Here is an 18,059-nt window from a genome sequence, read left to right as displayed (position 1 = left end):
CAAATATCCTTGGGCAAGATACTAACCCCATGTTTGCCTACTGGTGGTGGTCAGAGGGCCCGGTGGCGCCAGTGTCCGGCAGCCTCGCCTCTGTCAGTGCGCCCCAGGGCAGCTGTGGCTACAATGTAGCTTGCCATTGCCAGTGTGTGAATGTGTGTGTGAATGGGTGAATGACTGAATGTAGTGTAAAGTGCTTTGGGGTCCTTAGGGACTAGTAAAGCGCTATACAAATGCAGGCCATTTTACCATTTAATATCCTATTAGAGCGATTAGAACATGCTGTAGGTATTACAGGTACTGCACTGCAGTGGTTTGTATCATATCTATCTAATAGACTCCAGTTTGTTCATGTAAATGGAGAGTCCTCTTCACACACTGAGATTAATTATGGAGTTCCACAGGGTTCAGTGCTGGGACCAATTCTGTTTACATTATACATGCTTCCCTTAGGCAGCATCATTAGAAGACATAGCATACATTTTCACTGCTATGCAGATGACACCCAGCTCTATCTGTCCATGAAGCCAGATAACACACACCAATTACTTAAACTGCAGGAATGTCTTAAAGACATAAAGACCTGGATGGCCGCTAACTTTCTGCTTCTTAATTCAGATAAAACTGAGGTTATTGTACTCGGCCCTGAAAAGCTTAGAAATATGGTATCTAACCAGATTCTTACTCTGGATGGCATTACCTTGGCCTCCAGTAACGCTGTGAGGAACCTTGGAGTAATTTTTGACCAGGATATCTCCTTCAACGCACGTATTAAACAAATATGTAAGACTGCGTTCTTCCATTTGCGCAACATCTCTAAAATTAGAAATATCCTGTCTCAGAGTGACGCTGAAAAACTAGTTCACGCATTTATTACTTCCAGGCTGGACTACTGTAATTCATTATTATCAGGATGTCCAAAAAACTCACTGAAAAGCCTTCAACTAATCCAAAATGCTGCAGCAAGAGTACTGACAGGGACTAGAAAGAGAGAGCATATTTCTCCTGTTTTGGCTTCCCTTCATTGGCTTCCTGTTAAATCCAGAATTGAATTCAAAATCCTGCTCCTCACATACAAGGTCTTAAATAATCAGGCCCCATCTTATCTTAATGACCTTGTAGTACCATATCACCCCATTAGAGCACTTCGCTCTCGCTCTGCAGGCCTACTTGTTGTTCCTAGAGTATTTAAAAGTAGAATGGGAGGGAGAGCCTTCAGTTTTCAGGCCCCTCTTCTGTGGAACCAGCTTCCAGTTTGGATTCAGGAGACAGACACTATCTCTACTTTCAAGATTAGGCTTAAAACTTTCCTTTTTGCTAAAGCATATAGTTAGGGCTGGACCAGGTGACCCTGAATCCTCCCTTAGTTATGCTGCAATAGACATAGGCTGCCGGAGGATTCCCATGATGCATTGAGTTTTTCCTTTCCAGTCACCTTTCTCACTCACTATGTGTTAACAGACCTCTCTGCATTGAATTATATCTGTTATTAACCTCTGTCTCTCTTCCACAGCATGTCTTTTATCCTGTCTTCCTTCTCTCACCCCAACCGGTCGCAGCAGATGGCCGCCCCTCCCTGAGCCTGGTTCTGCCGGAGGTTTCTTCCTGTTAAAAAGGAGTTTTTCCTTCCCACTGTCGCCAAAGTGCTTGCTCATAGGGGGTCATATGATTGTTGGGTTTTTCTCTGTATCTATGAAGCGCCTTGAGGCGACTTATGTTGTGATTTGGCGCTATATAAATAAAATTGAATTGAATTGGGTCCAACTCCTGCCTGCCGCACAGCGATTCATTCTTTTAACCTAAAAATGTTTTAATGGCCATGAAGAAAGGACTCTTCAATAGATCTTTCAACTCACCTGTGTTTACTGTCTCCACCTGAAATTAATTTCAGTCTGAAGTTTTTTCTTTCTTCTGTCCTTTTGTCTTCAGTCTTCAGCCTTGGAAGGAAAAAATAAAAATATTGAAAACCTTATTAGCACACTAAATATACAAAACCTTGCTATATTTCAATTGTTTTAGATCGAAGTTGCCACTGCTAGCTAAGTCAGTTTTGAATCATGCTAATGAGAAGAAGAAAAAAAAACCTGCCGAACAATGAGGCTGCTGTTGTAAAAACGCCAACTTTCTTGCGTTGGCAAGTGGTCGTTAAAATATCATTAAGACCCTGTCTTTTTATGTAATTCTTAGTAAAACTGTTTTAATCGGTTAAAACTGACGACATAATCTATGTTTGAAAAAGAGCGCGAACAACAGCGAACCACTATTCACCACCTGGGTCTGTGCTTTTCAACACAACAGCGCATTCGAAATAGAAGTTCTTGCCTGCAACATATACTTGCTTTTTTACGGAAAAAATAAACATAACGAAGGTTTACTTACAAGTTTCTCCAAATGTGCTCTCCAGTCGCTCGAGAAGGGCAGCCATATTGAACAGAATTTTCTGTCAACGTCGTTCAGGTTAGAGAGAAAACGTCATGACGTAGTTGACATACACATGCGGAGCTCGGAAAAAAACCATAATTAAATCATAATTAAGAAAGCAGTATTTACTCTTAACTTCTAAGCCATGTACAATTATAACTGTTTGAATCGTTAACAGAACAAAAGTTTTAAGTTGTTTCAACTTTGAGGAATTTCAATTGTTATATCCACAAACTTTATAAGTCAGGTAGACTGTTGGGGTTTACAGTGCAGTAAAACTTGGCAAAGGACAATACTGTGTCATGAACACCTGTGCCTTTGATGCCTTCTGTCAAAGTCTGTGCTGCGCTTACTGTGACAGTCGTACTGCTCAAAACATGTTGAATAGTTCAGAGGAGAACAAAGTATTCCAGCTTGTGAAATCCCTTGCTTCAAAGGGTGTCACTGAACATGCCTATTCATTGAGGGCAGAGGTGCTGAGCTCAATATTCTGCCCTGTTCAGTTGAAGACTGGTGTTCATCGTGTTGATGCACAGTGCCATGTGTCCACAGTAATTCAAAAAACAATGACTGAAAATCCAAGTGTTCACTTCACAAGAAAGTGTTCCTCCCAGTACTGCAAACTTTACACACCAAACACAAGGCAAATACCTTTTGTTTCCATTGATCTGTCAGTCCTCTCAGCTTCTGGCATAGCTCACCTTCAGTCTGCTGTTGAACAAGGGCTCAACCTTCCAGCATCGCCACGCCTAAGACCAATCGAAAGTCCTGATGCATCTCCAACAGCATTTAAAACAGTGCAAGAATTATGCTTCTATCCCACCTAGTTTTTGAGTTACACGACGTTTTGTAACTCCAAAAAACGGCGTTTTTCACCGCTCACCGCGATCAAATTCTGACTGCTGATCACCCTGATTTTTAAGGCGCCCCGCCCCCTTTTCAGGTGGCGCGATTGATGGCTCTTCAGACCAAAGGTCCTGGGTTCGATTCCACCTTGGTCAACATGTTTTTTTTAACTACAAATTTATACACTATCACAGACCGGTAATTCGTATTGATAATTTATTACAATTCTGAAAAGTTTTATGATTTTACCAGCTTTTCTAATATGGACCTCAGATTCTCTGTGGCAGAAATACATACAAGTACACAGCCTGATGAAGCAGACAGAAGCAGTACCTCTGATTGGTTCAGCATTTTCACCTCTTATCAGCACAAATCTCAGCCTCTTCTGCTGTTTTCATTAGAATTTTAAGCTTTTCCACCTTTTTTCAGTTACGTGAGAACCAGTTTGGCTCAATGAGTAGCTGAAAAATATCCGCCTCTTCTGCTGTTTTAGCAGGATTTCAGAGTTCAGCTTTTTCACTTGTTTTAAGCACAAATTTCAGTTTCTTTACCTCATTTCACAACAAAGTTCTTCCTCTTCACCTCTTTTCTGCTAATTTGAGCTTCTGCTCCACAGTGCACATTTTCCCTCTCATCATATCTTTGCTTGTGACCAGAACTCATTTGGCTCAGAGGGTAGGGCAGCTGCCGTGAGACCCGGTGGCAGAGGCTCGAATCCTGTGAGAGTTGCTACACATGTTCCCTGCTTGCATGCGCTCTGCTTTCTTGACACTCTCCAGTGTGTCATTACACATACAGCCATCTTCAGCAAGCACTTCTGCTTCTACACCTCTTTTCAGCTCATCTTTTTGCTTCTTTACCTCTTTTCAGCAGATATTCTTCTGATTCACCTCTTTTCTGAAATATTTTCAGCCTTTTCACCTCTTATCAGCACAATTCTCAGCCTCTTCTGCTCATTTCAGCACAATTGTCAGTCTCTCCACCTCTTCTTTGTGAGAAAGAGTTTGGCGCAGTGAGATGAGAACCTACCTTGAGTATCAGAAGTGCCAGGTTCGAATCCTGCTCAGGGCAACATTTTTTTGTTTGTTTTTTCAACTTTTTCAGCTTTTTTCAGCAGACATCTTCAGCGTTAAGGCATCCACACAGCATTTTCGCAGGAAATGCAAATTTTTCTAGTTTCATGATGAGACTGCCAAAATGCCAGGACAAAAGAGCCAGGACTGCCAAAATGAAATAAATAAATATATCATTAAATAATTAATTAAATGTGTCAATAATTAATTAAAATGTGAAATACATAAATAATTAATTAAATGTGTCAATAATTAATTAATTACATGTGTCATAACTATTTATTTAAGTAATTAATTAATTCAATTTTTAATTAATTATCGACACATTTAATTAATTATTTAATGGTGTATTTAATTAATTCATTATGGCAGTCCTGGCGTTCCATACCAAAGCGCTCACGGGCAGAGGATAGTCCACCCCCAGCTGCTATCAGGGCAGGAGATGTTCCCACCTATGCGTCCAAACTGCAAATGAATCACGTATGAGTGAAGCCTCTGCTCCCGCACTGACAGTAACGCAATCAGTTCAGTTCTTCTTTTACTGTTATGTTGTTTTGTGGATCACAAGGTTTAAAACTACTTAAACACACACACACACACACACACACACACACACACACACACACACAAAGTAACTCCACCAGAGTGCCTATTTCGAGTCACTTTTGCAGGTCCAAGCGCAGATAAAGGAGTAAGGTTGGAATTGTGGCATTAAAAAAAACAATAATCGCTAAAAGAAATTTAATATGAAGTTCTAAATAAATTCTAAATGCATTTAGGACGTTTTTTTACTCACTTTGTTTCTTCTTTTTTTCTCTCCTACAACATGGGTTACAATGTTGTAGGATTTGTAGGATTGCAAATTCATGCAAATTAGGCGATGACGTCGTTTAGCGACTTCTAGAGACTTTTAGAATAGCCAAAAGTGATTTTTCTTGCTGAGGAGTTGGCAACACTGGCCAGGGGCTGCGACACATTTATACAGCCGTATTTCGCATATGACTATGAAAGGCGTAAGAGGAAGTAGTTTCTTCCAATTTAGACGATCCAAATGATATAGTTTCTTTCCATTGTGTTCCTGTTAATGAAAAACTACAAATTTACTCCAAAATACTAAAATATCGATATTTTAATATGAGAATCGATTCTAGAACATAAATTACTGGGATCGGAAGAATCGATATTTCAATATCGATCCACACACCAATTATCGCATGCACTCGCGCGACCAGCACTCCTGCTTAAACGCACACAGTCACGGTGACACGTTTCTATCTCGGACCCTACGATCATTCGCACAGTTATAGAGGCGCTCTGTTTACTTACTGTTGTGCTGCTTCTCGTTCACGGGGAGGGTCTCAGGATCCCGTCAATCACCATCCAACCAAGGGGAGTTCAGACGCTATCTCACCGGCCTGGCCACAAATTCACATTCCAGGGCTTTCTTCGGGCATCCTAGTGTCCTGGCTGTCCACAGACTTCGGTATGTCCTACCCCCTCCTCAATGAAAGGCCATTTGTTGGAGTCCGGCTCCAAAGGACCAAATAAATGTTAGGTCTGTGCTTGCAGGCCTCGCTGACTCAGAGACTTAGTCCCGTGAACAAAGCCAGACGAACAGAGATCAATTGGTTTTAAGTTGCGCAAGGGGAGCCCAGTCAGAATCTCAGAGCTGTGAGCTCTGCACCCAAACCTCAGACGACTCCAACTCTGGCCCCCTCTTGCAGTTCTTTTATTAACTCAGTGTTTACACAAACATCTCATTAATCATGCGATAGATAAAATACATATAAACATGTGTCGTGTGTGTCTGCAACAGTGAACATGTGATGTGTGTGTGTGTGTGAATGTGTCTGTGAGCATGTGATGTGATCAGTGAAACGTGAGTGTGCGTCTGTGTAGAAAACAGAGGTGAACATTCATGCTAAAGATCTAATCATCTTGCACAATGACAACCATAATGATCCACAATTCTCTAACAGAACTGTTACCTGCAACTGCAACCACCTGACCTCATTCTCCATCCTCATGTCACCAAACATTCCAAAGAAACTCTGTTTAGACATTATAACCTACATTGGAGTTGGCCTGTCCATGATTTCCTTGGTCATATGTCTCATCATTGAAGGACTCATATGGAGAAAAATAACGACTGAAACCTCTTACGTGCGTCATGTTGCCATAGTCAACATTACTGTCCCTCCTGATTGCAAACATTTGGTTTATAATTGGAGCGGCCATTTCAGATGCAAAAGTTCAAAAAAAAAAAAAAAAAAAACCAGCGTGCACTGCAGCTACCTTTTTTTTAATCCATTTTTCTACCTAGCTCTGTTTTTCTGGATGTTTGCCTCAGCTTTGTTGCTGCTCTACCGTACAACTAATGTCTTTGGGGGGTTGTCTAAAGCATCTATGCTGGCCATTGGATTCTCTCTAGGCTACGGAGCTCCTCTCATCATAGCAACAGTAACTGTAGCTGCAACTGCACCTGACAACAAATATATCAGAGAAAATGTAATCTGTTGGCTCAAATGGGATGTGTCCAAAGCTCTACTGGTGTGTGATTCTTACACTGTTAATAGTGCTGATAAACCCAATTATCCTGCATGTGGTTTTCAGTTAGAGATATTTGTAATGAAAACCATTTTCACTAGCAGTCAAAAACTAATGTGTACCCTTATGGCAGCATTTTTGTTAAATATGAACAGAATGATAGAAGAAGTGCTGCCACATGCCTGGCCAGAGAGTACCAATTTGTTTAATTAGTAGTTCAATGAAAGGCTTCAGTTAAGTAAGAGTGAGGGAAAAAAATTGTGCTTACTTTCACAGTTTTGTCTTTTTAAAATAAAGAAAAACACTACATTTTTCAAAATATTTGTGGATGTTTAAGTGGCCATCCAATGAGATGACAGCGCCAGCTGCGTTAGCCTCATCTTAGATAACATCAATCAGATCATTAAAATAAACTAAGTTTTAAAAATAACATCTGAATATTATTGATCGCTTAAAAACCCACCTGAATAGTTTTGTTATTGATTTGGCCTCTGTAGTTTGGTTTTTCATATTTTCTGGTTCTTTACTCTTTCACATTCACACATTTAGCTTTTTTTTCTTTAACTGAAACTTTGTTTCTTAAGTATTTATTGTCTCTGAGCTGTTTTTCAGTTTTCAATCATTCTATCAGCTGATTCATAAGAGGATTAGTTGGCAGAATTGATTGACTAATCAGTTGACTGATCATGAAGTAACTCCAAATGTTGCCATGTTCAGATTGTTTTATTAGATTGTTTAAAAAGGAAACAATACTGAGAAACAAAGAGGTTGTTCAACATGTCAGACAGATTTTATAGAAAAGTTAAAACAGGAAACACACAACAGGTTCCATTTAATCAGGGATGAAAGATCAGCAGATGGAGGCGAGGTCAGGGGGGATCAGGTGCAGTAGAACTCTCCGGCATCAACTCTGCGTCTTTTACGACTCTGCTGCTCGAAGAACTGACGAATGTCATCAGATGTCACAACCTATCATAGAATAGTTAAATTATATCAGTTAACCTATCAGAACAGTCACAAGACACTTGACCTATCAGGTGGAAGACTCACTTTTCCTTCAGCTGCAAATCTCTGCAGGAAGTCCTTCAGCTCAGTTTTCATGTCATTGTATCCTGCAAGAAAAATAATCAGGACTATTTAATCTGTTCATAGACTTTCTGCAGGTTCAAACATTCTTCTTACAGAGTCCACTTACAGAATTGTTAAGTTAGTGTGAGCACCTGCATAAAAGCAAAGATTTCACGTGTGCGTTAAAAGAGTACTGAGGGGGGAAAAAACTGCGATGCGCGATACCACCACTGTTGAACAGGTGATGGAGAAACAGGTTTACCTTTTAGGTGACATGAATGAGTTGAACGGAAGTTATGAATGGTAGCTGACAGCTGGTAAGTGTGCAGGGGTAGGGCATTAACAGGGAAAGGGGGGCACAAAGAAATACGTTTCTTTCTTATTCTCATTTAACCCATTAAGACCTACCATAGTATGGAGCGCCAGGACTGCCATAATGAATTAATTAAATACACCATTAAATAATTAATTAAATGTGTCAATAATTAATTAAAATTGGAATTAATTAAATAGTTATGACACATGTAATTAATTAATTATTGACACATGTAATTAATTAATTATGTATTTCACATTTTAATTAATTATTGACACATTTAATTAATTATTGACACATTTAATTAATTATTTAATGATATATTTATTTATTTCATTTTGGCAGTCCTGGCGCCTGGCTCTCATCATGAAATAATTTTATCTGTCAGCCTCACCCATCAAACTCAGGGGGCGGGGTTAATGCTGATCGAGTCAAAACCATTGCTTTGGCCTGGGCCCTGTTTCAGGAAGCCGGTTTGGAAAACTCAGAGTGAAAAACGACACTCACGGTTGAGTAACCCCGAACTGTCCAACTCGGAATATTCGGTTTCAGAAAGGCTGATAACAATTAGTTCAGTCAACGCGGAGTTGCTTTAACCCCAAGTGAAGCGCGCGGACGAGGATACATAAAGCCCTGATAAGCGGAGCACAGATTAAGCGAGTCACCATGGAGACGGAGGGAAAGAAGGCGCGGTCAATGTATTTCACAGCGCTTGAGGCCGAAATTCTGATGGCAGCATATGCCGATAACATGCAAATTCCGCGGAAAAAAGTAACACAGCCTCAGCTGCAAAAGAAAGTGAGCATGCATGGCAAAACATAGCCGACAGAGTCAATGCGTGAGTGTTAATTTAAACATTGATCTAGGGATTTCCACCCATTTAACACGTTATTTTATCATATGTTATTTTATTTGTTATTTTATACATTTTATTTTGTGATGTGATGTGAGCGCAGGTGCAACCCAACAGGCCCCAAACGTGCCTGGCAGCAAGTAAAAATGAAATATAAAAATATAGTCCAAACAGGTAAGGTGTAATTGTATTATGAGCCGTAGTGCTTGGTCTGTTTGTCCGATGTAAATCAATTGCAGTTAGAGGCTACATTAATTTCCTTTCTGTGAGCACTTATTGAAATTATCTGAGCACATTACAAGTACATATTTGCTTACTCTGTATGCTCAAATGTGGCCCGTTATAGCCAACAGAAAAAAAGCGGAGGCCCGAAAAACAGGTGGGGGTCCTCCACCACCACCACTCACAGAGGCTGAGCAGTTGGCCCTCAGCCAAAACAGTGGGCGCCCTGTGGCCGAAGGCATCTCTGCGGGGACATCCTCTGAGGCAATAACCCCGCAAGACACAAGTGCCTACATAAGGGGTAAATTCAAAATAATACATGATGTGCATACATCCTTTCTTCACAGTCACCTTTGCAGTGCGACACATTCATTTGATAAACTCTTTACCATAATGGATTATTTTGTAGTGAAGTTATTTTCCTACTGATTTTGCCTTCCCTCAGTCTTGGTTGTCTTTGAGAGCATAATGACAATGAAGTGTAAGGTGATTGGTATGTTTGTTAATTGCCATTTGGTCCCTTGTAAGTTATAAGTGACCTGTATAAACCTCATATTCTATCAGTTGATGGTGGTGGTGTACTGCATCTGGTGCAGCCTCCTGTTGAGCCAGACCAACATGCAGTTGTGAGTAATACTCCACAGATTATATGAGTTTACAGTAGAACAGCAATGTTGTCTATTTCTTTACTACAGGAAAATAATGAAGAAACATTGACAGCTGTTACAGAGGAGGAAGCAACAGAGACACTTTATGAGGTTTACATCTTTTAATACTTTGTGTACAGGAAATACAGGCGACCAATAAAGCCAGTTGAACAAAAAATCTGTTTATTCTTCTTTCAACATGTTGAGGTGATGGGTCAAAAGAAATGATTGTGACATATGGTGTCTCTGACTGCGCTTCCATCTTGTATGTCCGTGGGAGGGTCAGGATGTTCATGGTTTGGATCACTGCTGTTTGGTTCAGAAGGACAGTGTTCTCCTCTAATTGTGGCAATGTTGTGAAGAATCACACATGCCACAATAATGTCACATGCCCTTTCTGGGGTGACCCTGAGTCTTTGCAGGCACTGGAACCGGGCCTTAAGCATTCCGATAGTCATTTCAATTCTGGCTCTTGTCCTGCAATTAGCCAGATTATATCGCTGCTGTGGGCCCGGTTCAGGGTCAGGGTAAGGGGTAAGCAAATAGGGTAAACATGGATACCCCCTATCACCAAGCAAGTAGCCAGTGAACTCTCCTAAGACAGAAGGATACACTTCAGTTCAAATGTCCCTGAAGCAATTGGTCTTTATATATTTTAAAGTATTCTCAACTCACCATGTCCAAATTTTGTGCTCAGTGTACATTCACGGAATATTTGTGAGTCATGGACAGAGCCTGGCTGCTTGGCTTCCACATTTGTGATAATGTTGGCAGCATCACATATGATCTTCACAGTGCAGAGAACACAAATTAGCATCCATTACTATAATGAAATAATTTGTTAGTTTGAAATGCTACAGGGAACTATGTACCTGTACATTAATGCTGTGGAAAGACTTCCTGTTCACATAGTCTCCTTCATTTACTGAAGGAGCAATGATTGGAATGTGAGTACCATCTGTACAGCCAATCACGCCTGGGAACCCTGAAAATAAATGTAAAATTTAAGTAGTAGTTCAAGTATCACCACATCATACATTAAGTTTTGGTCATCCTGATACCTGCAATTTTGTGGCATCCCTCTTTGATAAATCTTGTGGGTCTGTGACCGGGGAACACCACAGACGAGTACAGGAGACGTTTCAGTGCAACTGTAACATTCCTGACTGCCCGACAGACGGTAGCCTTGGAAACGTGCTCAGCGTCACCAATATTATACAGAAAGCTCCCGTTTGCAAAAAACCAAAGTGCAATACAAATAATATGCAATGAACTGAGAGCATGTCCGCGATGTGTCACATGCGTAATATATGGCCTGAGGATGTTATTCAAATAACTTATAGATTGTGCTGAGAAACGGTAACGTTCGCACAGAAAATCATCAGGAAATGATAAAATGTCCAAACGCGCTCTGATCACTCTCTCCCGGCGGAGAGCTCTGCGGAGAATTTGGGCTTCACGATCTACTGGCTCTTCAAGGAAGTGGCACACCATGTCCGACACTTCCTACTGTCAGGTTTCCGACAAAGGGGCGGAGACAGTCAGGGTTAGTTGTAGTAAACCTGCTAGGGGGCAGGTTAGCTTCACGGAGTGTGTCGTCATAGTGACTCACTCAGGCTGCAGCTGAACTCGCTTTGTGAAACCGAAAACCCAGAGTTTTCGTTAACTCAGGGTATACTTACTCAGTTTTTCCACTAAACCGGCTTCCTGAAACAGGGCCCTGGTGGCCATTGTTTCTAGCACACAACAACCGGCATGTGGAAGCTAACAGAACTGAACTTTGAAAAACCCTGTTTGTGTGTCACCAAATACCGTTTTAATATTTTTTTTTAGCCGAGAATGTAGTGGTTTAATCTTCATGTGTCTGGTCGGTTTGTCAAGATACAGCCTCTTTGCAAAAGTGCTTCGATGATTTCGGAGATGTCTGCCCAGTCTCATGGCAAAGCGTGGGATAGACCCGCTCGCCTCGCAAGCAATCCCACCGACAAAGCGCAGGCCCCGGTACACAGCTGTAGTAACCCCCGCTGACTTCTTTTACTGAGGTTATATTTATCGGTGTTTTATTTCCTGATGTTCTTATGTGTCCTATGTGTTTCAGTCGCCAATTCTGAATTATAACTAACATTAAAAACAGGAGGAGAGAGAGCAAATAAATCTGTTTAACATCTGATCTTTGGGTTTTTGTTCAGTAATCAGCGTGACCTGTGTATAAACGCATAAAAGAGATAGCGTTGGTGATTCTGTCATGTAGTAACTGCTGGCTTTAACTGTACAAAGGTTGTTCGACACTATGAAACACATACAGACTTCATGATGTTCGGCTAATATTTTTATTGTGAATATTAATCATGCTGACCTCGCTCTGTACACCACGCAGCGAGGTCAGCATATCCACAGCTCCATGAGTTAACACAAAGTTTCCCAGCTGACTATCTAACTTCCAACTATTCCAGAGACGTGAAAATATACAGCATAAAGAAAAGTGTAAGAGACTCAGCAGCAGATTAGAATAACAGTTATACATTTAATAAATCACCAAATGAATCCAAGAAAGGAGCAAACCTGTTCCGATAATTTGAGTTATGTTAAGTTTGTATTCCCTCAGCTGCAGACTCGCTGCTGTTTAAATGTTTGAAAAGGAAGATTAGATATAAACAAACGTCAAACATAGATTTAGTCTGCCTTCACATTTTATATGAGGCCAGCACGTATAGTGGCTGTGTCCTGTTTTAAGATCATACATGTAAAATTGTTGTCTGACCTCCGTCGATCCAGCCGCTCAGAGTCCGTGGTTACCATGGTTACTGCATAAGCAGCTATAATGTTAACAGCTGGCACTGAGGAAACCTACCGGCAGCATGGGTGTTTATGTTTTTCATTGCAAAAGAACTGTCTGAATGGTTAACTGAAGTTAACTTGGATAAATTATAGTTAAGGAGAATCACAGATAACGCCTACGTGAGCTGTGCGACTGTTCACCACTACACTGAAATCAGCAGGCTATTACTGAAATACACGTGCTATATCATAGACTATGATATAAATAGGGAGGTCCTATTAACATGTTTAGTTTTAAAGGACACCTTCCTGCCTTTAGTCTCCTTCATGAGCAGTATTAGTTTTCTTCTAACATCCAGAAGTCTGCACGATGTGTTTCATAGTTTGTAACAAGCCTTTGACAGGTAAACATAACATGACCGAAAAAGCAAAAAAAAAAAAAAAAAAAAAAAAGAGAGAGAGTGTTGACATAAGATTTTCCTGCACATTTTTATACCTCTGCCAACAGAGAGAGAAAAAAAAATCACATTCTAACAGACAGCTGGTGCTTAGAATACAGTTGAATAACTATTAAAAAACAGATGATATTTAGATGATAGTTCAGTCTAACACATGTGCCAGTGAACCATTAAACGTCTGTGAAACTATGCAGTTATGAAACGTAACTTTAACCTCAGCCAAACCGATTTGCTCAGTTGTAAATAAAACAGCGCTCGGGGAAAACACTATATTTACTCATCTTGTGCAGAAAAATGCGCTGACATTGCTTTATATCGAGCACCGGCTGCCCAGTTAAACTGTGACTATCACAGTTTAACTGGGCTATCACCAGGTAACTATCACGCCTACGTTACCTGACTATCACCAGGTAACGTAGGCGTGTTTCTTGAATTAGCAGCAGGTGTTAAACAGCTGACAGATGAGGAGGAGGATGCATGCAGGTAAACTGAGGGTCTGTTGAGCTGATCGCTGGTTTCGTGAGAAAAATGTCAGCTCGTTCTTTATGTTACAGAAGCACAGAGACACAAGACCAGGCGGAAAGAGACGATCGTTCGGTGAAAATGAGAATCTGCGAATGCAACATGTGGAACACGGAGAGTGGAATATGTAAACAAACCAGTTAACGTAACCCCCTGGATGCACTCTGAATGCTAATTGTTAGCAGAGCTAGTGAAATCTCTGAAAACATCTGAGCACTTTTGCAAACATGTTCTATGTTGACAACCTGACCAGACATACGTCGCGACATTCGTGGCTAAAACACTGTTAAAAGTGTAGCTGGTGACAGAAAAACGGGGTATTTTAAAACTACACCACCACCATTGCTGCCTGTGATTTGATCTGCATTCTGCGATACCTGGCTGCCCCAAGTCTACACAAGCAATCGATTATCTAGGATCGACCTGTTTTGACTTACTTTGCACGGCAACCAATCAAATGTTAGAGAAGCTGCATGGGCAGCGTTAACCCCGCCCCCTGAGTTTGATGGGTGAGGCTGACAGATAAAATTATTTCATGATGAGAGCCAGGCGCCAGGACTGCCAAAATGAAATAAATAAATATATCATTAAATAATTAGTTAAATGTGTCAATAATTAATTAAATGTGTCAATAATTAATTAAAAAGTGAAATACATAAATAATTAATTGTGTCAATAATTAATTAATTAAATGTGTCAATAATTAATTAAAATGTGTCAATAATTAATTAAAATGTGAAATACATAAATAATTAATTAAATGTGTCAATAATTAATTAATTACATGTGTCAACTATTTATTTAATTAATTAATTCCAATTTTAATTAATTATTGACACATTTAATTAATTATTTAATGGTGTATTTAATTAATTCATTATGGCAGTCCTGGCGCTCCATACCATAGAACCAAGTCCGCCAGAGCTTATATTATATTTTTACATGCTGTAGTGCCATTTTTGGGAGCATTTCAAGTTGCTATACATCAATACAACCATTATAGCTCACAGTTCATTTGTTTCACTAGTTTTTTCACATCGGCTGTGAGATGGGCACGCATAGAGTCACAGATTAAGAGCGATGGTGATGCGTGGAAAAAAACCACCTGGTCTCCTTACATACACCTCCCTCAGCCAGTCTTTCATCATTTCCTCATCCATCCAGCCCTTTTCATTTGCCTTAATGATGATTCCTGCTGGAAACTTCTCTTTAGGCAAAGTCTTTCGCTTAAAAATCACCATAGGCGGCAGTTTCTGTCCATTAGCATGGCAGCCAAGCACAACAGTAAAAGACGACTTTTCATACCCCGTTGTGCGTATCGCTACCGTGCTGGTCCCCTTCTTCTCCACAGTGTGACTCACCGGGATGTCAAAAGTGAGCGGGACCTCGTCCATGTTAGTGATGTGGCTGGGCTGGATGTTTTTGTCGCCGATGTGTTTGCTGTAGTAGGAGCGGAAGATGGCCAGCTTTTCATTATAATCCGCTGGAAGTTGCTCCGCTACCGTAGTCCCGGTCATGATGGAAAAATGGCACTGTTTCATAAAAAGTGAAAGTGAAACTGCTTTTAGCCAAATGGTGACCGTCGAAACGCTTCTCCCGCTCGTTCTTTGCTCGATGATCCACCGCTCGAGTCTTTCCTCCAACTCGGCCACACTTCACCCTTTAGCGTTCTCATGGTGTTCTCTACTACGTCCTCATTACAACACACAGGGCGCACTGCGCTATAGGGCGCGCCGTACTTTTTGAAGAAAATCTAAGACTTTTAAGTGCGCCTTATGGTCGTGAAAATACGGTACTAGTTATTACAAACACAATCAAGTGTGGTACAATGTCTTAATCTTAAACCCAAATTACTGTCTAAAATACACAAAATATATCTGTGAAGGTTCTAAGTAATCCAAAAGTTGACACTTTTCTTTCCAAGCTCCTTAGAATACACAACATAGATCAATCAACATCCCTTCTGCAAAGTGGAAAGCAGATTTATCAGTCGGCTTAGACCAAAACTTCTGCTCTCAGGTATGCTTAAAAACCTTTCAAGTGATTAGAAATCCCAGTCATGGTTTTGTCCCGCCTTTGCAATTGTGGTTGATGTAGGAGTAGGTGCGTGCTTGGGGCATCTGGGGACTCCCTAGGGACATTTTTCCTGGAGGGCTCAACCCAGGGGCTGTGGTCATGACCTTGTTGGGGCTCTGGTGGCTCTTGGGTAGTGTTTTCCTGGTGGCTACGTGCAGCAGAGCTGGGGGAGGGTCTGTGCTGGCAGAAGAGGGTTACTGGCCTGGTAGCTTGGCTGCCGCGGTGTGATTCCGGGGCAGGCTTAGGGTTCTGGGGTGCTCCGCTTCCGGGCTAGGCCTCGGGGGCTTGGGTTCTGGTTGGTGTCGCTGGGGTTGTGGGTGGGTACGTGCCAGCCCTGGTACATTGACGGAACTGGGGGCCACTTCAGCTGGCGGGGAGGTTGTTACATCCTTGCACGAGGTCTCTGCTCTCCAGCAGTTCCCTCTGAAGATGGAGGGAGAGCTCTAGCAGAGGTGCAGAATGAACTCAATCTGGGTGTCTATTTTCTTATGTAGTCTGGAAGATGATTATATGATGGGGTGGGTGTAGTTTCCTGCGTTGGGGTCAGGTGGGCCGCCATGGGCTCTGTGGCGGTTGATGGTGCTACTACAGTGGGGGGCCCCGGTCTGGATGGGCCCAGGCACCCTGGCCTTAATTGGTTTCCAAGAAACGGTGGTGGCTGAACTGAGTTAGGCACCCCCGTTCCCTGGACGTACTACGTCCAGTCTCAAATACCACTTGCTAGCCAAGCACACAGCTAACGCAGAGAGCCCTCCTCCCTCTCACCAAAGGCAGACCACGCTGGATACCTTTCAAAGGAGACGTCTGGACAATTCTACAACCAACAAACTTTCAACAGCCATAGCAAAATGGGTGGCTACAGCTTGCAGGTCGATTAACATTGTGGAGGATGAGCATCCTCCACATAGCATAGCATCCAACAACTGCACGTATGAATTCCCTTTGAGAGCCACCACTGTAAGATGGACAAAGATTCTCATCTTCATACAAGTTGTGTAAGCCAAAGTCGTGGAGGCTTTGGGGCTGACCAACACGGTTGCACTCACCAGAGACTATTGGACTTCTCTAAGTAAACATAGGGGTAACAGCGCATTATTTTTCACCAGAGTGGGAACTTCAGTTGAATGCTGTGACTGTTATGAAGACGGAGGAGAGGCACTTTGCTGACACGTGCGCTAAGCACTTTATGCCGGTGGCTAGACAGTGGGGAACAACAGCAAATTGCAAATTTTCATAAGAAAGAGTCACTTACACAGGACGTATCAACAAGACGGAACAGAACCTTGGAAATGATCAAGTGTGTTCTAAGAGATCGAGAACCACTGAAGAAATGCACTGGCACTACATGCAACCAATGTCACAATGCCATCAACAACAACTGAAGAAGCTGGAGACTGCTGGAACACTGCAGGTAATTTATTAATATTTCCTCTTACCACTTTTGACATAGGAATGTTTGTGTGTGTGTGTGTGTGTGTGTGTGTGTGTGTGTGTGTGTGTGTGTAAAATATTTTAACCTTATGTGAGTGAATGTAACAAATTCTTAATGAAGTGTATTTCTCTATGGAGGGAGGGGAGAAGTTTGTTTCCTGCTCAGTGGTGTTGCCAGCTTTGTGTCACCAGTTGCGAGTGATGGAGGTCTCTGAGGACGATCCAGCTTACATGGTTAAGTTCAAGGGTGACCTTCAAAACAGAAATGGAGAAGCGCAAGGAAAAAGCTAACATCATGTGGATCCTAGGTTTAAGGATCTTAAGTGTCTGAGCAGACCTGACAGGGCTGAGGTGTGGCGCTTGATCAGTGCATTGCTGAGGGAGAGGCAGAGGCCTGCGCAGCTTGAACAACCAGTAACATTTGAGCCATCTAAGAAAAGATCAGCTCTCGTGCTTGCTTCAGTCTTCATCTGATGAAGAAGAGGATTGCATTGAGAAATGTGTGGAGTGATACTGGGCAGAGCCAACTGTTGACATAGAGGACTGTCCCCAGAAATGGTGGGCCAAGCATGAAGGGGCACACAGTGAGATGGCATACCTTGCATGCAAGTACTTGGCAATACCTGCCACATCCATACCATGTGAGGGGTTATGGGTGGGTGTAGTTTCCTGCGTTGGGGTCAGGTGGGTCACACTTTCTGGGCATGTCATCTGAAAATGTCAAAATGCTTGTCTGTTTGAGCAACTGGTTCAGTGCAAAGAAACAAAAGTAATAGGGACAACCCATGCACTGTATTTTTTTAG

The 18,059-nt window shown here is 41.7% G+C and overlaps 1 protein-coding gene and 1 long non-coding RNA gene across 4 annotated transcripts in view; both read right to left on the bottom strand.

Annotated features, from left to right (window-relative positions):
* Nucleotides 1-7,588: 7,588 nt before the first annotated feature.
* Nucleotides 7,589-18,059, bottom strand: part of ubr7 (ubiquitin protein ligase E3 component n-recognin 7) — a 37,867-nt gene continuing 27,396 nt past the window's right edge. For all 3 annotated transcript variants that reach the window (XM_085432831.1, XM_085432830.1, XM_085432829.1), the window contains 2 exons: nucleotides 7,935-7,996; nucleotides 7,589-7,853 (listed from right to left, as the gene is read on the bottom strand). In XM_085432831.1, coding sequence (XP_085288957.1) covers nucleotides 7,764-7,853; nucleotides 7,935-7,996 — 152 coding nt within the window. In that variant the 3' untranslated portion in view covers nucleotides 7,589-7,763. The remainder of the gene's footprint in view (nucleotides 7,854-7,934; nucleotides 7,997-18,059) is intronic.
* On the bottom strand, nucleotides 10,152-14,293 carry LOC146692666 (uncharacterized). The gene is made up of 2 exons (XR_014915256.1): nucleotides 10,666-14,293; nucleotides 10,152-10,585 (listed from the first exon to the last, which is right to left on the bottom strand). It is a non-coding gene; the product is annotated as an uncharacterized LOC146692666 (long non-coding RNA).

This window comes from Copadichromis virginalis, linkage group LG15 (assembly GCF_057382275.1).
Source record: "Copadichromis virginalis isolate Kocher_CV1m ecotype Utaka linkage group LG15, C_Virginalis_male_GT1.1, whole genome shotgun sequence".
NCBI classification, from domain to species: Eukaryota; Metazoa; Chordata; class Actinopteri; order Cichliformes; family Cichlidae; genus Copadichromis; species Copadichromis virginalis.
This window is presented reverse-complemented; position numbering and strand designations above follow the sequence as displayed.